This window comes from Amia ocellicauda, chromosome 23 (genome assembly GCF_036373705.1).
Source record: "Amia ocellicauda isolate fAmiCal2 chromosome 23, fAmiCal2.hap1, whole genome shotgun sequence".
Lineage (NCBI taxonomy): Eukaryota > Metazoa > Chordata > Actinopteri > Amiiformes > Amiidae > Amia > Amia ocellicauda.
In genome coordinates, this window is record NC_089872.1 from 5,208,284 (window position 1) to 5,224,457 (window position 16,174).

Here is a 16,174-nt window from a genome sequence, read left to right on the forward strand (position 1 = left end):
GTGAGTGAGACGTGTGTCACACAGGATGCCAGTATAGGTGCTATGATTACTTAAGATAATCTACATCTGCGTCCACTACTGAAAAAAAAAATCCCACAGCTTACTTTTCCTGACACATTGATTTGATGTTCGTGACAACTAGAGTATATATGCAAACCAAATCAAACTTGCTGTAGGAAAGACTGTAGTAGCGTAGGCCTGTCAAGAATTAACCACTTGGTTAGCAGCCCCGATTATTTTGAATTACTCACTTTATTATGATATAGGGGTGCTGATCTCCTCACAGCTGACCCTCAAGGTACAGCCGGCCATACCCTACTCTAGCAAACATGCTTTTAATACTTGATCAATGCCCTACTATCTATGCATTTCCATAAGCAACAGAACTGCTGAACAATATTTCGTGAAAGTACTTGCGCAGTGATTGTGTGGATCGTTGTATCGAACGACTTTCTCTCAGGGCAATTCAGTGTCAATAACCTTTCCAGTCACTGTAGGAAACGCAGCTCTGTGCGGACAATTCACTGACATTGGTGCCGGATCAGCTGGACACGGTGCGAGTCCACCGCACACATCCCGGAGAGACCAAAGTTATATAGCGCCACTCCGCACACTGCGCACTTAGTTCAGCCCGCAGACACGTTTCTGTTGATTTTCTGCGGGGTTGCTAAAGTTAAATCAGGTGGCTGGCGCACTCGGGATCTTACCCTTCTATTAGCTCCGTATTTCGAGGAGGACCAGTTGGCCCTTTTCTCCGCACCGGGGCCAGCCGCATCCTCGTCGTCCGCCGGCAGCCCAGGCGATGCCGACCCCGAGTCCTCCCCTTCCTCCAGATCCTCGCCCTCCTCCTCCTCCTCCTCTTCCTCCTCCTCTCCCGTCTTCAGGCGCTTGGGCGCTCGCTCGTATTCCCCTTCTTCGTATTCCTCAATCAGAGACATTGCTGGTCCAAGGGGCTCTTTAACGGCGGCCGGAAAAACCAAAAAACAGCGATCGATCAGACGCTTGACAATCGCCCCCTGCAGCCCCGTTGACCCCGTCAAGCCAGTGCTCTCCGCCCAGCCGTGTACATCAACCGCCAGCTAAATGTCACCCAGAACCCGCAGCCTCCACGTATCTGTCTCGTCCCTCTTTGTTCACATTGCAGTACTGACTGCTAAGCCCCGCCTCGCAGCCTTGCCATTGGAGAGCCCCTGGCGAATGCCGTCCTCTCATTGGGTGCGGCGACTGCCCATCTTCCGCAGGGCGGGTGATCTGAAGGCTCCGCCGCGGCAGCTCCATTCAGCCGGCCTCTGCTCTCCTCCTCGTCTGTTGCTGACGTCTGGGGCTCGGTGTGTGACTGCGGAGGCGTTAAAGCAATGTGTGGCATCCAATGCAAGGATTGAACAGTAAAGTAACTGCGTAGAGCCTATTATAAAGACAGACTTCACTTAAAAAGAGCAACTTTTCATTTCCCTGGCTGAATGATTCGCTTTGGACACATTTGCGCAGAATCTAATCAGTAACCCCCGCGTTATTCTGCCCTAGGATGTGTTGACTAGTTATAAATTTAACCGTTCACACCAACATTTTTAGTTTTTTATTTTCTTCTTTATTCCGCAGATAAGTGTATCTGTAGAAAATATGGGAGATGCCTGCTTTTCCAACGCAGTTATAAAGGTGTCCGAGTTGTCTTTCTCCAACTGACATTTCTTCACTACTAATAAATTGGCTTGTTCAATGCAGCATATGTAATCATTAGGAAAATAGCATAAATGGTCCTGCTTATTATTTGTATTATAATATGCAAATATGTTCAATTAAAATTCAGGCCGTTTAAATCCAAGTGTTGGCAATTTCCGGGCAGTAGTTATGGGCAATGGGCCAAAAAGTCACTTAAGTCTGAAATTAAGGGTGGTATGTAGAAAGTGGTTAGGAAAAGCACGGAGAGTACACATATTTGTACAGAACCAGCTAACTGGGTGAATAGCTTTGATCATTTAAGGGATTTGGATCTTCAGGATATGCACAGGGCCTGGGTTCACACATAAGAGTGACACCTACTGGTCCACCTACTCCACTACAGCAGCTAATTTATCTTTAGAGGTCACCCAGGTCTTAACCATGGCCAGTCCAGTTTGTTTTTTGATTTATGAAGTCTAGGTGGTATTGTTGCTGCTAATAGTATAGATCAGTGGTTTTCAAACTGGTCCTGGAGTACCCCCTGTCCTGCTGTTTTTTTTTTTTTTCTCCAACCCAGGTCTTAATTAATTAATTTAACGGTGTATTGCTTTGTTGGTTCAATTAAGGATTCAATTAAGCAATTAAGACCTCGATTGGAACAAAAAACAGCAGGGCAGGTGGTACTCCAGGACCGGTTTGAAAACCACTGGTATAGATTATGATTAATATGAGTTTTTATTGTCTGACTTAATCATGTTGCTTGTGTTTTTGGTTTTGTGTGATGTATTGAATATAAGATTGTCTCTCACCATGCACTTCTTGAGACCTTGAGATGTAGTGCATGAAAATATGTATTATTACTCCTACTCCCACTACGAATAATAATAAATAATATGACAGATGGAAACCCACTATCAAGTACTGTGTTTGTAATTTAGTGTTTTTGTTATTCACTGTAATACAACATTTTTATCCTTCAAAAAGTACTAGTGTAAGATAGTATGATATTGCATTATTATTATTGTACTATGGCTTCCTCAATGAGAAATCATTAAGAAACACACTCTGTGTATTAGGAAATAAGACATGGATATTACTGTATAGCTTACGTAGTAAAATTTAATTATTAACTACAAAATGTACTGTTTATTATTTACACCATAGTAAATATTCACATACATAAAACACTGTCAGTTGTAGCTGCAGTTTTAAACACTATGGTCAACTGTTTTAATATATCTCATTATATAAAAAGATACTATAGATTATCAAAGTGTTTACAGTAGCACTTACTAGTGTTTTTACTGTAGTAATTTTAAGAACTATGGGGGGGTGGACTAGTTTCACTACATTTTGTAAGTTATTGCAAGTTCATAATAAAGTACATTACAGAACAACTTCTAATATAGAATAAAAACACAAAAGAGTAGATTTGCTAGTGTACACAGTGTTTGTTTAAAAAAATTATAGCAACTGTTTATAACAATAGTTTACTATTGTGTTTTTGCCTACAATTTCATACAGTATTAATTATCTTGAAGCTATGTCATCCAAGTTTCAGACCAAGATTATAATAATATTTATTTAAATCAGGATCCCCTCCAACATTTGAACATCCCATGAGATGGGGTGGGGGGTACATTGGCAACGAAACCAAGAATGTATAATTATAGTGGGAACAAGGAAGGCAGGCTCCTCAGCACAACATAGCAATACAATATATTTTTCATTCAATATGGAGGTGACTGACTGATACACGGATTCTTCCCTATTGCACATTAAACAGGACTAGACAATATACATATGCATTTGCCAAATTGATACATCTGTTTCCTATTATAGATTCTATAAAACAGTAATGTATTTATATCTTAATTAATAAGAGCAGTGCTTTATCCAATAGATGTATATATATTCTCTTTATTACTCTTTGGTTTTGGCACACTCTCACTGTGTTGAATATAATTGTCTCTGAGCTGCAGAAACTGACAGAGGCTATCCACAATTGTACATTTGAAATGTGAAATGGTTAAGAGAGCCAGACCTGAGAACCAAATTAAGTTGGGGCCTTGTGGGGAACTGGGGCCCTTTGTCAGGGAAATTACAAAATGACAGAGTCTCATATGTGCACGGTCAAAATGATGTAAGATAATGACAGCAAACCTGGGAACATCAAAATGTATTTCTGGGGAAAGTAAGGCCCCTTTGACAATGCAGTTATTCTCCCGTTCTAGAAGGGCTGTAATTCAACACATCATAAAGTTAAATGGAAATGGCTTTGGTGATCATATGAGGCAATAACGAGCATGTGCTTATGTGCAGCCTTGCGGACAGAACTGAAACCCCTTTAAAAAATCTTTGCATGTCATCCTGCTTTTTTGTAATGTGGAAATTGCACTGTCGGGGTCAGGGCTTGTTTTTCAGCTGCAGTCTTCAAAAGAAGAAGTGTCTGCTTATGACTCACGTTTGACATCTCTTTATCTTCCAAAATGCAAGATATGACATATATATGTCACGAGCAGTATATATATATGTGTGTGTGTTTTTTCGCATTTTGCTCATGCTCACAAGTGAAGGCAAAGTGCTGATCGTAAAATGATAACTACTTTCAGCAGTATTTGTGTGACGGGTTCAGACACTCACACTGCCGGTTACCTCTTGCTGACGAAATCTTAGACGGATTATTTTGCTTTAATTAATAACACGCAAACCTGACTGACATTTGTATTATTATTATGAATAATAATGTAATTCATATTAATATTATTGTTTTTAGTTCATGCAAGATCTCAGGGGTATTCGTTTTTATTATACTGCATCGTTTGGCGGATGCCTTTACACAAGGTGACTTAGAGGTATTAAAATAATTGCGATACCTATAATGGAGCATTATCATCTCCGGTGTTACTGCGGATAAGTGACACGGTGGAATACTAAGTGGAGCAGTTTAACAGGAATGTAGGATACAGCTTATAAACAGGCAGCGAATGCGACAATACTGCACATAAAATTAAGAATGACAATAGGCTTGAACACTAGAAGAAATTGCTCAAAAGAAAGTGCTTTTGCTGTGATCATTCTCTAGTGTGAATGAGTGCTGTGCTGCTAATGGCAGTTTAGGTTGCAAGGGAGATTAATAGGAATAGTTTCCCATTTATACATATAAAAACCTCTGTAAGACCAGCAGTTTTGCAGACAACAGAATCATACAGTACTGAAAAAAAATTACATCATTCTTATCAGGTGAAGTATTGCTTCTTGTTTTTAAGTTGAGACCTGCTGTAGCTAAGCTCGCTATTTCTAGGAGAGGGATTCTAAGTGACAGTGCTTAATTAGTACTGAATGCATTTGAATATACTGTCCTGTGTTGTTCAATTGGGTTTAGATCTGGTTACTGTGAAGACCATAGCATATGATTCACATCATTTTCATACTCAGTATGAACCCATTCAGTGAGCCCTCGTGCCCTGTGGATGGGGGCATTGTCATCCTGGAAGAGACCACTCCCATCAGGATAGAAATGTTTCACCACAGGATAAAGGTGATCACTCAGAATAACTTTGTCATGATTTGCAGTGACCCTTCCTTCTAAGGGGACAAGTGGACCCAAACCATGCCAGGAAAATGTCCCCCACAGCATAACAGAGCCTCCGGACCCCCTCACTGTAGGGGTCAAGCAGTCAGGCCTGCACCGTTCTCTTGGTGTCGCCACACATGCACTCCCCAATTGTCGACAATATGGTGAATTAGATCAGTGCCAGTTTTTTGCACCACTGAACTCTCCTCTTGCCATCTTGATCCAAAATTGAGGCCAACTGGGCCTGCTCAGCATTTGTATACATGCCACAGAGCATGATAGGATGCTAATTGCTTAATTGTATCATTCAGTACACTTCTTTGGAGGCATCTGCATTCATAAATGTTCCATTTATTCAGTTTTTTCCTTTAATTTGTCACCTGTCTGTATGTCTGTGTGTAATCAGGTTTGTCCCCAAAACCTCCAGTCCTTGGGAAGAAAGCGACCTGCTTACTGCAGCTTTATAGAGAACAGACTGTATAACCAGAGGAGTTAGTCAACAAAGAATATGTAACCAAAATAGCCTTTTATTGTCTGTCAGCAGACCTGATCCCATATCAGTTTCATTGGTAGATAGAGGGAGAATACATTTGAAGGGTGCTGCAAAGTGAAAGCATTTGGCAGTGACATTTAACATCCTTCGTTTTCTTTTTTTTTTCCACGATGATTTGCACGAGGTTTAGCCAGCTTGAATCAGATTTCTGTTTGAAAAGACAACAAGCAAAAGGAAGAGGTCAAGGAAAAGCCAAGCATGTACAAACATCTTCCTGCAAACTATTTGACACTATGCAGTGCAGTGGCGCATACGCAGTACTGTATGACACTGTAAAGAATAAAAAAAGAAAAGAGAGGCAAATCATTTCAGAGATACTGTGTCAGGAGAGTGCGAGAAAACATTACACAACTGACCTAGTTCTTAATGAATTCATATTCTAGTGCTTTAAATACTCCAATGCAGAAGATAATTTATAATGAGCGCATTAGTGCACTGAGCTGTGACTGGACGCTTTCGGGTTGGGCGTGTTACAGGTGCTTCTGTGTGTAGCAGGGAGGAAGTGAAATTACAGAAAGACCCATCTGACTAACTACCCATATTGTGAGTGCATGGTTAACACTTCTCACATATTGTATTTCAATTTGAAAGTGTTAAATGTTCCAGTTCAGGTAATCGTAACCTATATCAGATTGTTATTACTTGGCAGAGTGGGCTTAAGTTATGCTGAAAGGAAACCCCATCTGAAACTGACCTACAAATAGAGCAGTTTACGGCAATTAGTACCACAATTAACAACTGAAGAAACCTTAAAAGCATTAGTGGAGGGCAAAGGAAGTGGAATCCTGGTCAAGGCATTTGTGACAAGGGTAGCTTAACTCAATTTTTGTTTTACAATTTTAATAATGTTGGCTTATATAAGTTTGCAGAGGCCTATAGGGGTACAATCCCTGTAAGGCCATGTGTCACTTCATGTTGATATATTGGGCTTTGAACAAGCAGACTGCATGTCAATTTATTGTTTTTAAATGGCAATGTATTATATGCAAAAGAACGAGAAGAAAAAGGCAAGTTTTACTGAATTTGACTGACTTGACAATTGCACAACCTGACAATTGCACAACCTGCTCACCAGGCAATTTATATATATATATATTCACGAGGAAGGCTGTACATGCCAAACAAATAATATTAAGAACAAGGCAAGAACTCCTTTCTACATGTTGTCGATCTTTTGCTTTCTAATGCTCATTTACAGACTTCAGGGCATTAATAAGAAGAATGCAGAATGTCAGTTTGAAGGGCATAACAATTACAACAAGCACTGTCATGGGTTAGCAAAGGCCGCTGTCCTGTATTGGAGGGTGAATACGTTTCCTTACTAAAGGGAAGTGAGACGCGTTTCTAAACAGATGTCGACACATCAAGATTTTTTTTTTTCGAAATCTCTCCCAGTACCTAGTGGTTGCTTTTGAAGACATTTTTCTCCTGTTTACAGATTTAGCTTTTTGTCTGCAGAAAGGGGAAGACACACTGCCCTCTTGGATAAGCTGATGTCTGACATGAAGGCGGAATTTCAAATGTGGAGCTGGCTGGCTTGAATTTGCCTAGACAATGCTATTTCTGTCAGTCATGAAAATAATTGTAAGGAAGAGAAAAAGCTTTGAACAACAACAAATTACCCTATCAGGAGTGCAAGGTGGTGGCAGTGAAGAGTATGAATGTGTGTGTGTGTATTTGTATGTGTGTGTGGGGGGTTCTAGGCTAGTAGCATACCTATTAAGCTGAAATTCCTTTAGATGTTTAATACATGCAGTGCAGAATATAACAAAGGGGAATTACAATGCCCACAGTGTTTTTTATGGGCACATTTTAGATTAAAAATAGAACTGAATCGTTTCTTCAGGGTTCAGAACAATACCTGTCTTTAAAATTACACCACGTGCAAAGTGAAAAAGATCACAGTAAATTGTTTAATTCCTGGGCAATTAACAGGTAGGCTGATTTGACCCAGAAACAAAGGCTTTGCTCTTATGTGGACTTAAATATTGTTCTTTATTGTTCTGCATTAAATACAAAATATTTATATATACAATCATCAGAGCATCCTCTCCCCAAATAAATGGACATCACTATTTACACATTGATACATGTAATGAATATAGAAGAGACAATCATACAAGACACAAATTGTCAGTTCGCTGTAATTAACTTAATAACCATTCACAGGGAAATGCAATCAAATGGAAACCAGCCTTTAAGAATAATATACTTACATTTACTGTTAAAGACTGATATTTAATTTAAGGATTTACTAATAAAATGTTCTGGCGTCTCTGTGGACAGGCTAGCAAGAGGAGATGGCAGTTGGAGATGGAATCGAGACCTTAAACGCACCAACTGAAACATTCATGAGTACAGACAACCCCAATGGGCATATGTAGAAGTTAAATAGAGTTTATTTTGGCCTAGACTCACTTGACTAAGGGAACAATGACCTGGCCATGAGGACGAGGCCATCGGAGCCCCCCCACTAGGTGGAATGAGCCAAGGGGCTGCTGCAAAAGGCGTAATTTGGGGTAGAAGAGGGATGCAAAGCAACAAATGCTGGGAAAGTGTGTTTCTCTTTCGATGGGAAAGGCAGAAGTCAGGCTCCAGACTGGTCTTTCTCCCAAACTTCAGTTTCAAACAATCCATTAGATACAATATGCAAACATTTTTAAAAACTGAGAAAACAGTGCTCCAGGTTTTCTATGTACCTCTCAATTATCAGTAGTTTAATACCTGGAACTGGTAATTCTGACCTCTTAAAGCGATCACTGAATCAATTCATTAATTAAAGGCCTTTACACCACCACAATTGTTGTTTTGTATCATTTTGCTGTGTTTTGTTTCCCTTTTCATCATTTGTCTTTCAATGTATTCACTTTGTGCTTTTGGTTTGGCACTATGCTGATTGACATTCATTGTTTTGATTACCACACACCTAAGTCGGTAATTGTATTCTGAGGTGCTAGTTTTCCTACAGTCATTTAATGCCCCACTAGGCTTATGGGCATGTATACAAACATGAGCAACACCCTATTGTGTCCTATTGCCTACACATGAAGCAATGTTAGGAGTTTCCAGTGAGTTAAGATGTTGGTTTATGTGCTAAAGTGCCTCAGGTATTAAATTAAAGTTACCCTCAGGAATCTCAGGTCATTGATGGGTCATTGATGGATTTGTTTGTCCAATGTGATAATGACTATAAAAGAGAAAGAATGATAGGGAGAAAGAAGAAAAGAAAAAGAACAAACAACCAACAGGTCATAAAAACCCATGCATTGGTCTCCCAAGTTGTTCTGACCCTCATTGAAAAGCTGTGGTTCTTCTTCCATTGTTAAATATCTAGATCTGTGAAACTTACTCATGTTACTGGAGAGCCTAAGGGTCTTATAATAATAATAATAAAACTTTACTTTCTATAGCGCCTTTAAAAGTTGCATCTCAAAGCGCTTTACAAGGAAAAAAATAATAATAATAATTATAGCTTATGGCTATCAATCCATTCAAGCTTTTCCAAACTTAATTGAACCAATTACTAAAATAATTGGTCTAATTGGCCACTCATTTCCTGGTCTATAGTCTCTGCAGATCTGATGTTGCCTATACTGTACAACTGATCTACTGATACATATGTTTTCTATCACCATCCTTTCTTCGAATAAAGAAATCAATGATATAGTAATAACCGTAACATTGATTACATTCTGAATCATTAGAGCTCGGTATTTATAGGTGTAAAGCTCACCCTGGGATGGCTTTGTGGTACAGGCCACCAAACAAAATTATTTTAGAAGGCATTACAGCATGTTGTTTTTGTCACTCAATGATTAGTGTGGTTTCGGTTTGCACAGTTTGCAAGGCCACAGCCAAGGCAAGCTCCTGCTTGTAAATAAAACAAACACAATTTGAAATCTGTCCCCTAGCTCAAGACCAGACTGTACTTGGCCCATTATATTTAAGCTGCCAGCTATTGTGATGAATGGTCCTTTCATGGGAGTTGCATTAAAAAGTAAAAAACGCAACTTGTTTTCTTTGTGTTGATCTCTAGGAAACAGTTCACAATGTGCAATTTTAAAGCATTCTATGAGCTTCCCTTTCTCCACAGGGACTTGACTGGGCCCTATTGGAAAGGGTGGTTCTCTGATCTTATCACAGGATCATGACCTACTGCTTTGAACACTGCCTGCCCTGTTTCCAACCTCCACAGCCTTTCCCTGCTCTCGTGTGGAAGAATGCTGCCCTGTATTGATTTCTTCTTGTCTGATGTGCTTGTCTGATGTTAAATACACAATGTTTCCAAATCTACAAATCTGTACCTTCATGTGTTTATATTTCTAAGCATCAGAGAGAAGCATCTGACAAAAACTGAAGCCACCTCTGAGTTAAAGTTGGCAGGTTTCTATTAGCTTTCATCCCAATCTTTGACTAACATGTTATATCTGGGTGCACAAATTGCATTTATACAGCTTTAATAAGGGAGAGGGCACCCAGCAGGGTCCTAGGCAGGGATACACTGTATTCATCTAGACCGATAAAGGCCAATTGGTTTGGCATAGAAAAGTGTGTCTGTCCATATATATATGAAAAGAGAGACCCCATTTGCTACAATATAGTCCCATAATAAGTGACCTTCACTAGTGATTAATTGTACACTATTAAGTGTATGTTATTAAGGTCCATTCTCATAGAAAAACCCATTGTACATTACATATTCAGAAGTAAAAACTTGGTTATGATACATTTGTAATCTCATTTACAATCTCTGGGCCACTTCAGGAGGCTGAAGACAGAGCCTACATACTCCAATCCCCATGCCATCAAGGTTATCCTGTATTTTGCATACTGCAATCCCACAATGCTTAGAGTCCATCTACCACACCAGTGAGAGGTTATGATGCAGATGGAACAGTTATTCCCTGATGGCTTTTTCCCTTGGTCCCAATGGGCCAATTGTACGCCACCCTCTGGGAACTCCAAGCACAAGCCACCAAATGGCACAAGTGGGATTCAATCCACCTCCCTCATCTGTAGGAAAGTCTTCTTTAACCACCACACCAACCAGGGGCAATTTTAGGCTATAAGATGAGAGAGAGCATGACATGAAATAGCACAACTGAAGAGGAAGTATGCAATAGGATATGACACATGTGAGAAAAGGAATAAGACTGTGAGCAGAAGAAATGAAACGACTATCATTTTGATTTGACTGCTGGTGGTTTTATTAAGATCTCCATGTTATTATTTATGGTTACAAATGACATTAATTCAGAACAAGGTGTAATACTGTGTTCATTAACTATTTTAAGAAGGGCTGTGTTTTATACTTCAAACATATATCAACTAGGAATGTATAGCAGAGAACAAATCAGGTAACAAAAGAGCAAAATTTGATTTTTATTGAGCCCAATTAGGTCAATCTACTGTACTTAATATCTATAGTTTACTAATGAAGCTCATAGCTCATTTTCAAATGACCACATCTTTCTCATACCCTGATCATTTTAATGCATGTTCCATGTAACTACATGCCAATTATTTCTGCTTCAAGCTGGAACTGGTTTCTATAGAAACCGTAATCCTTATAGCAATTTTCACACTTGATTCCTTTGTACCCACTGAGCAGAATATATGAAAAACTGGCACACAGTAGCTCAACAAACTGGTCAAATGTGACTTTTTTTTCTATGTAGGGCAAAGCACTAACTGTTTCTAATTTGAAGGTCTACATGAAAATACACAACAATGTAATGTCTCACTACACAGCCTTTTTGATTCTGATGTAATCTGAAGGTGTGTAGTGTCTGTTTTTGTCTTCATTTTATGGTCAATCTTCTCTAACCAGTGACAAAGTGGCACAAAATATAGCAGTATACCTTTGTACTGTATACTGTATAAACCATTAGCTCTTCCAATTGTATATTTTCCATAAAAGAAAAGAAAAAGTTTTGTTCAGAGAACGTTACCATATTAAGCATTACAAAATGGGTTAAGGAGTGTGTGTTATTGTAATATGAAATACAATGCAATTAAGTAGGTAACCCATATTTGTCCATTACAATAAGACACTATTGTTAACTGTTTTTGAAATATTTTAATAGCACACATTAATTACAATAGGGGTTATAATGAAGTTCTTTCACATCTTCTAACAAAAAACAAAACCCTCCCCCCAAAATTAATATAAGAAAAATTCTAAAGCACTCTTGTGTTAACTGCTGCCACTGTGTTGGGCTCCCAGAAATAGCCAGGGCCGAGGGAAACTGACAGACTCACAACATATGATGCAAACTGTGATTTTATTACAGTGTTGGGGTGAATGAAAACAAACAAACAAAAAAGACTAGCCCTTATTGAGACTACCCTGCTCCCAATTGCTCCCCACCCCCCCAATCCTGGCAGCCCTGCGGGTCAGGTGCTCCCACGCACCGCGTCATTTTCCCAGGGCTTCTGGGATACGTAGTGTTGACCTGTCAGTCATTATGTGCTCCTCCTAGCACCATGTCAAAGTGTTTATTTATGTTTTAATTTCCATATAAGGTGAATTGGCAAATCACAGAGAGATATACACTGCCTACTGACACTGCATTGAAAGAGACATCTTACAAAAACTGAAACAGACTCCAACCCTTGAGTGACAAAAGAAAGTGGTTGAAAAGTATGAAAAAAGAATTACAAGTATGCTGCTGTAGCAAAACAGGAGGCAAGAATAATGCTATATTGTTTAGGCATATTTTTTCAAGTATTTATTTTTAAATTGCATATATTATTATAGCTGTTCAGCATGGGCTTTCAACTGTTGTAGCTGTTTAGGTTGCTAGTTACTCTACTTACAGTACACTGACGTCTGTGAAGGGAAGTCGGGAAGGAAGTTGGTGTCGCACAGTACTCTGAAGGCTATTGATAAAGCATAGAGCCCTGCAACCCACACAACAGTGTCTCTAGGTTCCCTCTGCTAAACAGATCCACATTTCCACCTTCCAAAGGACATTTAGGGTAAGAGTAATTTGCATATGTGAAAATCATTCAAAACTAGGCAGAGGCTTGAGGAAAAGTGCATAAATAGGAATACGTAGGCTGAGCACACAAGAGCCACATGGATTAATTTGTGTGGGTGGTCAGCTTTGACAGCTTAAATTGAGAAATAAAATTATTTCTTGTCAGTAAACAAACTATACCATTATTCACATGTCATACATTATTGTTATTTTAGCAGAGTTCTGTTTTTCTTATGAAACTAAACAAAATAAATGATGACTTCACAAATAAGCAAGCTTTATTAGTGTCGAAGGCTGAGTGAAAAAGAGTTTCATTAGAATGCTTGTGAAGGTATTGCAGCTACCAAGGCGTCTGGGGCCCTATGGAGTAACTGATCAATTATTTAAATTGCAAATTACAGACTTGTAATGGAAAAATGTGTCTAAATGTGATTATTGGCCCCTAAAATCATGCAGGATGGCTGAATTTGCCCTGCAGTGTTTCTGGCACTTGTATTGATGTACTTGGTATTTCAAGTCAGTAAATGCATGCATTGTGAAAAGCGACAGACATACTCCACAGTAAGAGACAATTTTAATGAAAAGATTTTCAGATATCTATAACACACACACATGCCATGATACAGTTGCTGATTTGGTAGAATTGTTCCAGTACTTTGTAAGATCTGCATATTGTACCAGAACAAATACCATTAATTAATTGCGCCAAGTAATTAAAAGTAAATGACCTGGTAAGAATCTCAGCTGACATCTATGCCATTACAATTGCCAGTCCTAGCAGACTGAAGAAATAATATTTATACACATACACACATATATACAGACGGGTGACAAATTAAAGGAAACACCAACATAAAGTGTCTCAGTAAAGTGTTGGGCACCACAAGCCATTAGAACAGCTTCAATGCGCCTTGACATAGACTCTGTGATCTCTGGAACTCTACTGGAGGGATGAACACCATTCTTCCAAAAGATATTCCCTCATTTGGTGTTTTGATGATGGTGGTGGAGAGCGCTATATAACACGTTGGTCCAAAATCTTCCATAGGTGTTCAATTGGGTTGAGATCTGGTGACTGCGAAGGCCATAGCAAATGATTCACATCATTTTCATAATCATCACACAATTCAGTGAGCCCTCGTGCCCATTGTCATCCTGGAAGAGACCACTCCCATCAGGATAGAAATGGTTCACCATAGGATAAAGGTGATCACTCAGAATAACTTTGTCATGATTTGCAGTGACCCTGCCCTCTAAAGGGACAAGTGGACCCACCCTCACATGCACACATATTCCTATAAAATCACAAACAAAATCCCATGGGTTTTTAAAATCAGGTTTGGCCAGGGTTTGTGAAAAACTGTCCTGTTTAAAAAGTTCAATTTTGCACACAATTTGGAAATCACCAAGACACTTAGGTGTTCCACTGTAAAAGGTCACTCACTCAATCCCTGTCCATTAGAAACACAGTTCCTTGTTGATGTTGTCTAAAGTGCATGGGCTTGTGCGAATATCTAGTATTTTGGTGGTGCAGGTTTCATTTTCATGTTCACTTCAGTAAGTGAGGATTAAAGAGGTTTATGAAAATGCAGAAAAAGGGCTAATGTTTCTCAGTTGTGGAATAACCTAGTGGAGGACTGTATCTCACTAACACTTCATTAATATGGTGTAATCTAAGAAGGATGTTAGAAAATTCAAACAAGAATTATTTGTTCTTCTTAGCTCCAACCGTAAATCGAACTTGCTTTTTTCATTTGTCATTTTTGTCAGTTAAAGTCCATTTCCCTAACTCAACTCAGTATGCCTGAGACAGCAGAAAATGGTTAGTATAACTGAAAGCAGTGTGCGTGTATTCGGTGTGTCTAACGTACCTCAAAATGTGCATTGGTTGGATGCATCAGACTTTTGCCCAGTGGGCTCTTGGGGAAACAGATAAATGAATATTGGCAATCCTTTTTACACATCATTAAAGACCCAAAATTAGCACAGCTGTCTATCCTTGTTAAGCCCCAGGCCTTATGCATTGCTGTCTGATAATTAGTACTCAGTTGGTGGGTAGTACTTACAAAATAGGAATGATTTTAAAAAACTTAAATGACTTCTTAAAATCTATGTAAAGGATAGCCAAAGGTCCCCCAAATTCTAAACTAAATAATAATAATAATAATAATAATAATAATAATAATAATAATAATAATAATAATAAAGAAATGAATGAAATGCCAGCACTAACAAAAGAGTAAGTAACAACATATTTTGACTCAGTCTCTTTAAACTTATATTCTACATGTATAAGGACAATATAATTTCATAAGCAGTGTTATTAAACATCTAAGTGTAGTGTTGCTCTGTTAGCTGTGATTTACAATACTAGCTGGCTTCCCTTCCACCTATTAACACATCAAACCCATTTTCTAAAATAAAATACTTCTGCTTTAAAAAAAATAACAACAAAAACATTGCAACTGCAACTTATGCTGAACTGTAAGCTTCAGTTTTAACACCAATCTCTGGAAAGCCGCAACCTTGTTTGGATGGTTGTGTTCTTGCCTATGTAACACTTTCTGAAACCACTTTAATTATCTTGAGAGATTAATGGTATTTCTGCTTTTAGTGCTGTGTGAAGGCTCACAGTGCGACACGGTTGAGGGGCATCAGGGCGAAGATGAGGTGCTGAATGTAGATCAAGTGCAAGCCTGGGGCAAGAGAGATGATGGAAAAAATCATCAGAGCATGGGATCGGATCCCAGAAGCACACAGCTGCATTCAAACATTTACTAAAACAGCCTTTGTCATAAAAGGATACCCTGTACGACTTATTTTTAAAGCAGATAATCCCCCTCGTTCAGACGTCACCCTAAAAACACAATTTGTGAAAAGCTCTATATTAATTGATTAATTGGAAGACTGTCAGAAGGAATGTAAGACTATAGTACTCTGTGAACCATATGGACATTCTCAAAGGCGGGTGCTTCCTCTACACAAAATAATGATACATGTCTGAACATGTTTTAGAAATTATGGAAATTGCAAATCAGATCATATTTTAAAGCAGTGTTATATATATTACTTTTTTGTTACATTACTTTAAAGTGAAATGCCTAGCAGTGTAGCCTGACATTTTTTTGCATAGTTAATTAAGATATATATATTAAAAGAGTTTACAAATGAGAGGAGGCCATTTGACCCATCGTGCTCGTTTGGTGTCCATTAATAACTAAGTGATCCAAGGATCCTATCCAGTCTATTTTTAAATGTTCCCAAATTTTCAGCTTCAACCACATCACTGGGGAGTTTGTTACAGATTGTGACAACTCTCTGTGTGAAGAAGTGTCTCCTGTTTTCTGTTTTGAATGCCTTGAAGTCCAATTTCCATTTGTGTCCCCGGGTGCGTATGTCCCT

At 38.8% G+C, this 16,174-nt stretch overlaps 1 protein-coding gene across 1 annotated transcript in view; it reads right to left on the reverse strand.

The window, feature by feature from the left end:
* hnrnpll (heterogeneous nuclear ribonucleoprotein L like) overlaps positions 1–1,150 on the reverse strand; it is a 34,343-nt gene extending 33,193 nt beyond the window's left edge. Inside the window, exon 1 of the mRNA XM_066696634.1 lies at positions 708–1,150. Within this exon, the coding sequence (XP_066552731.1) occupies positions 708–938 (231 nt within the window). The 5' untranslated portion in view covers positions 939–1,150. The remainder of the gene's footprint in view (positions 1–707) is intronic.
* Between the last annotated feature and the right edge of the window lie 15,024 nt (positions 1,151–16,174).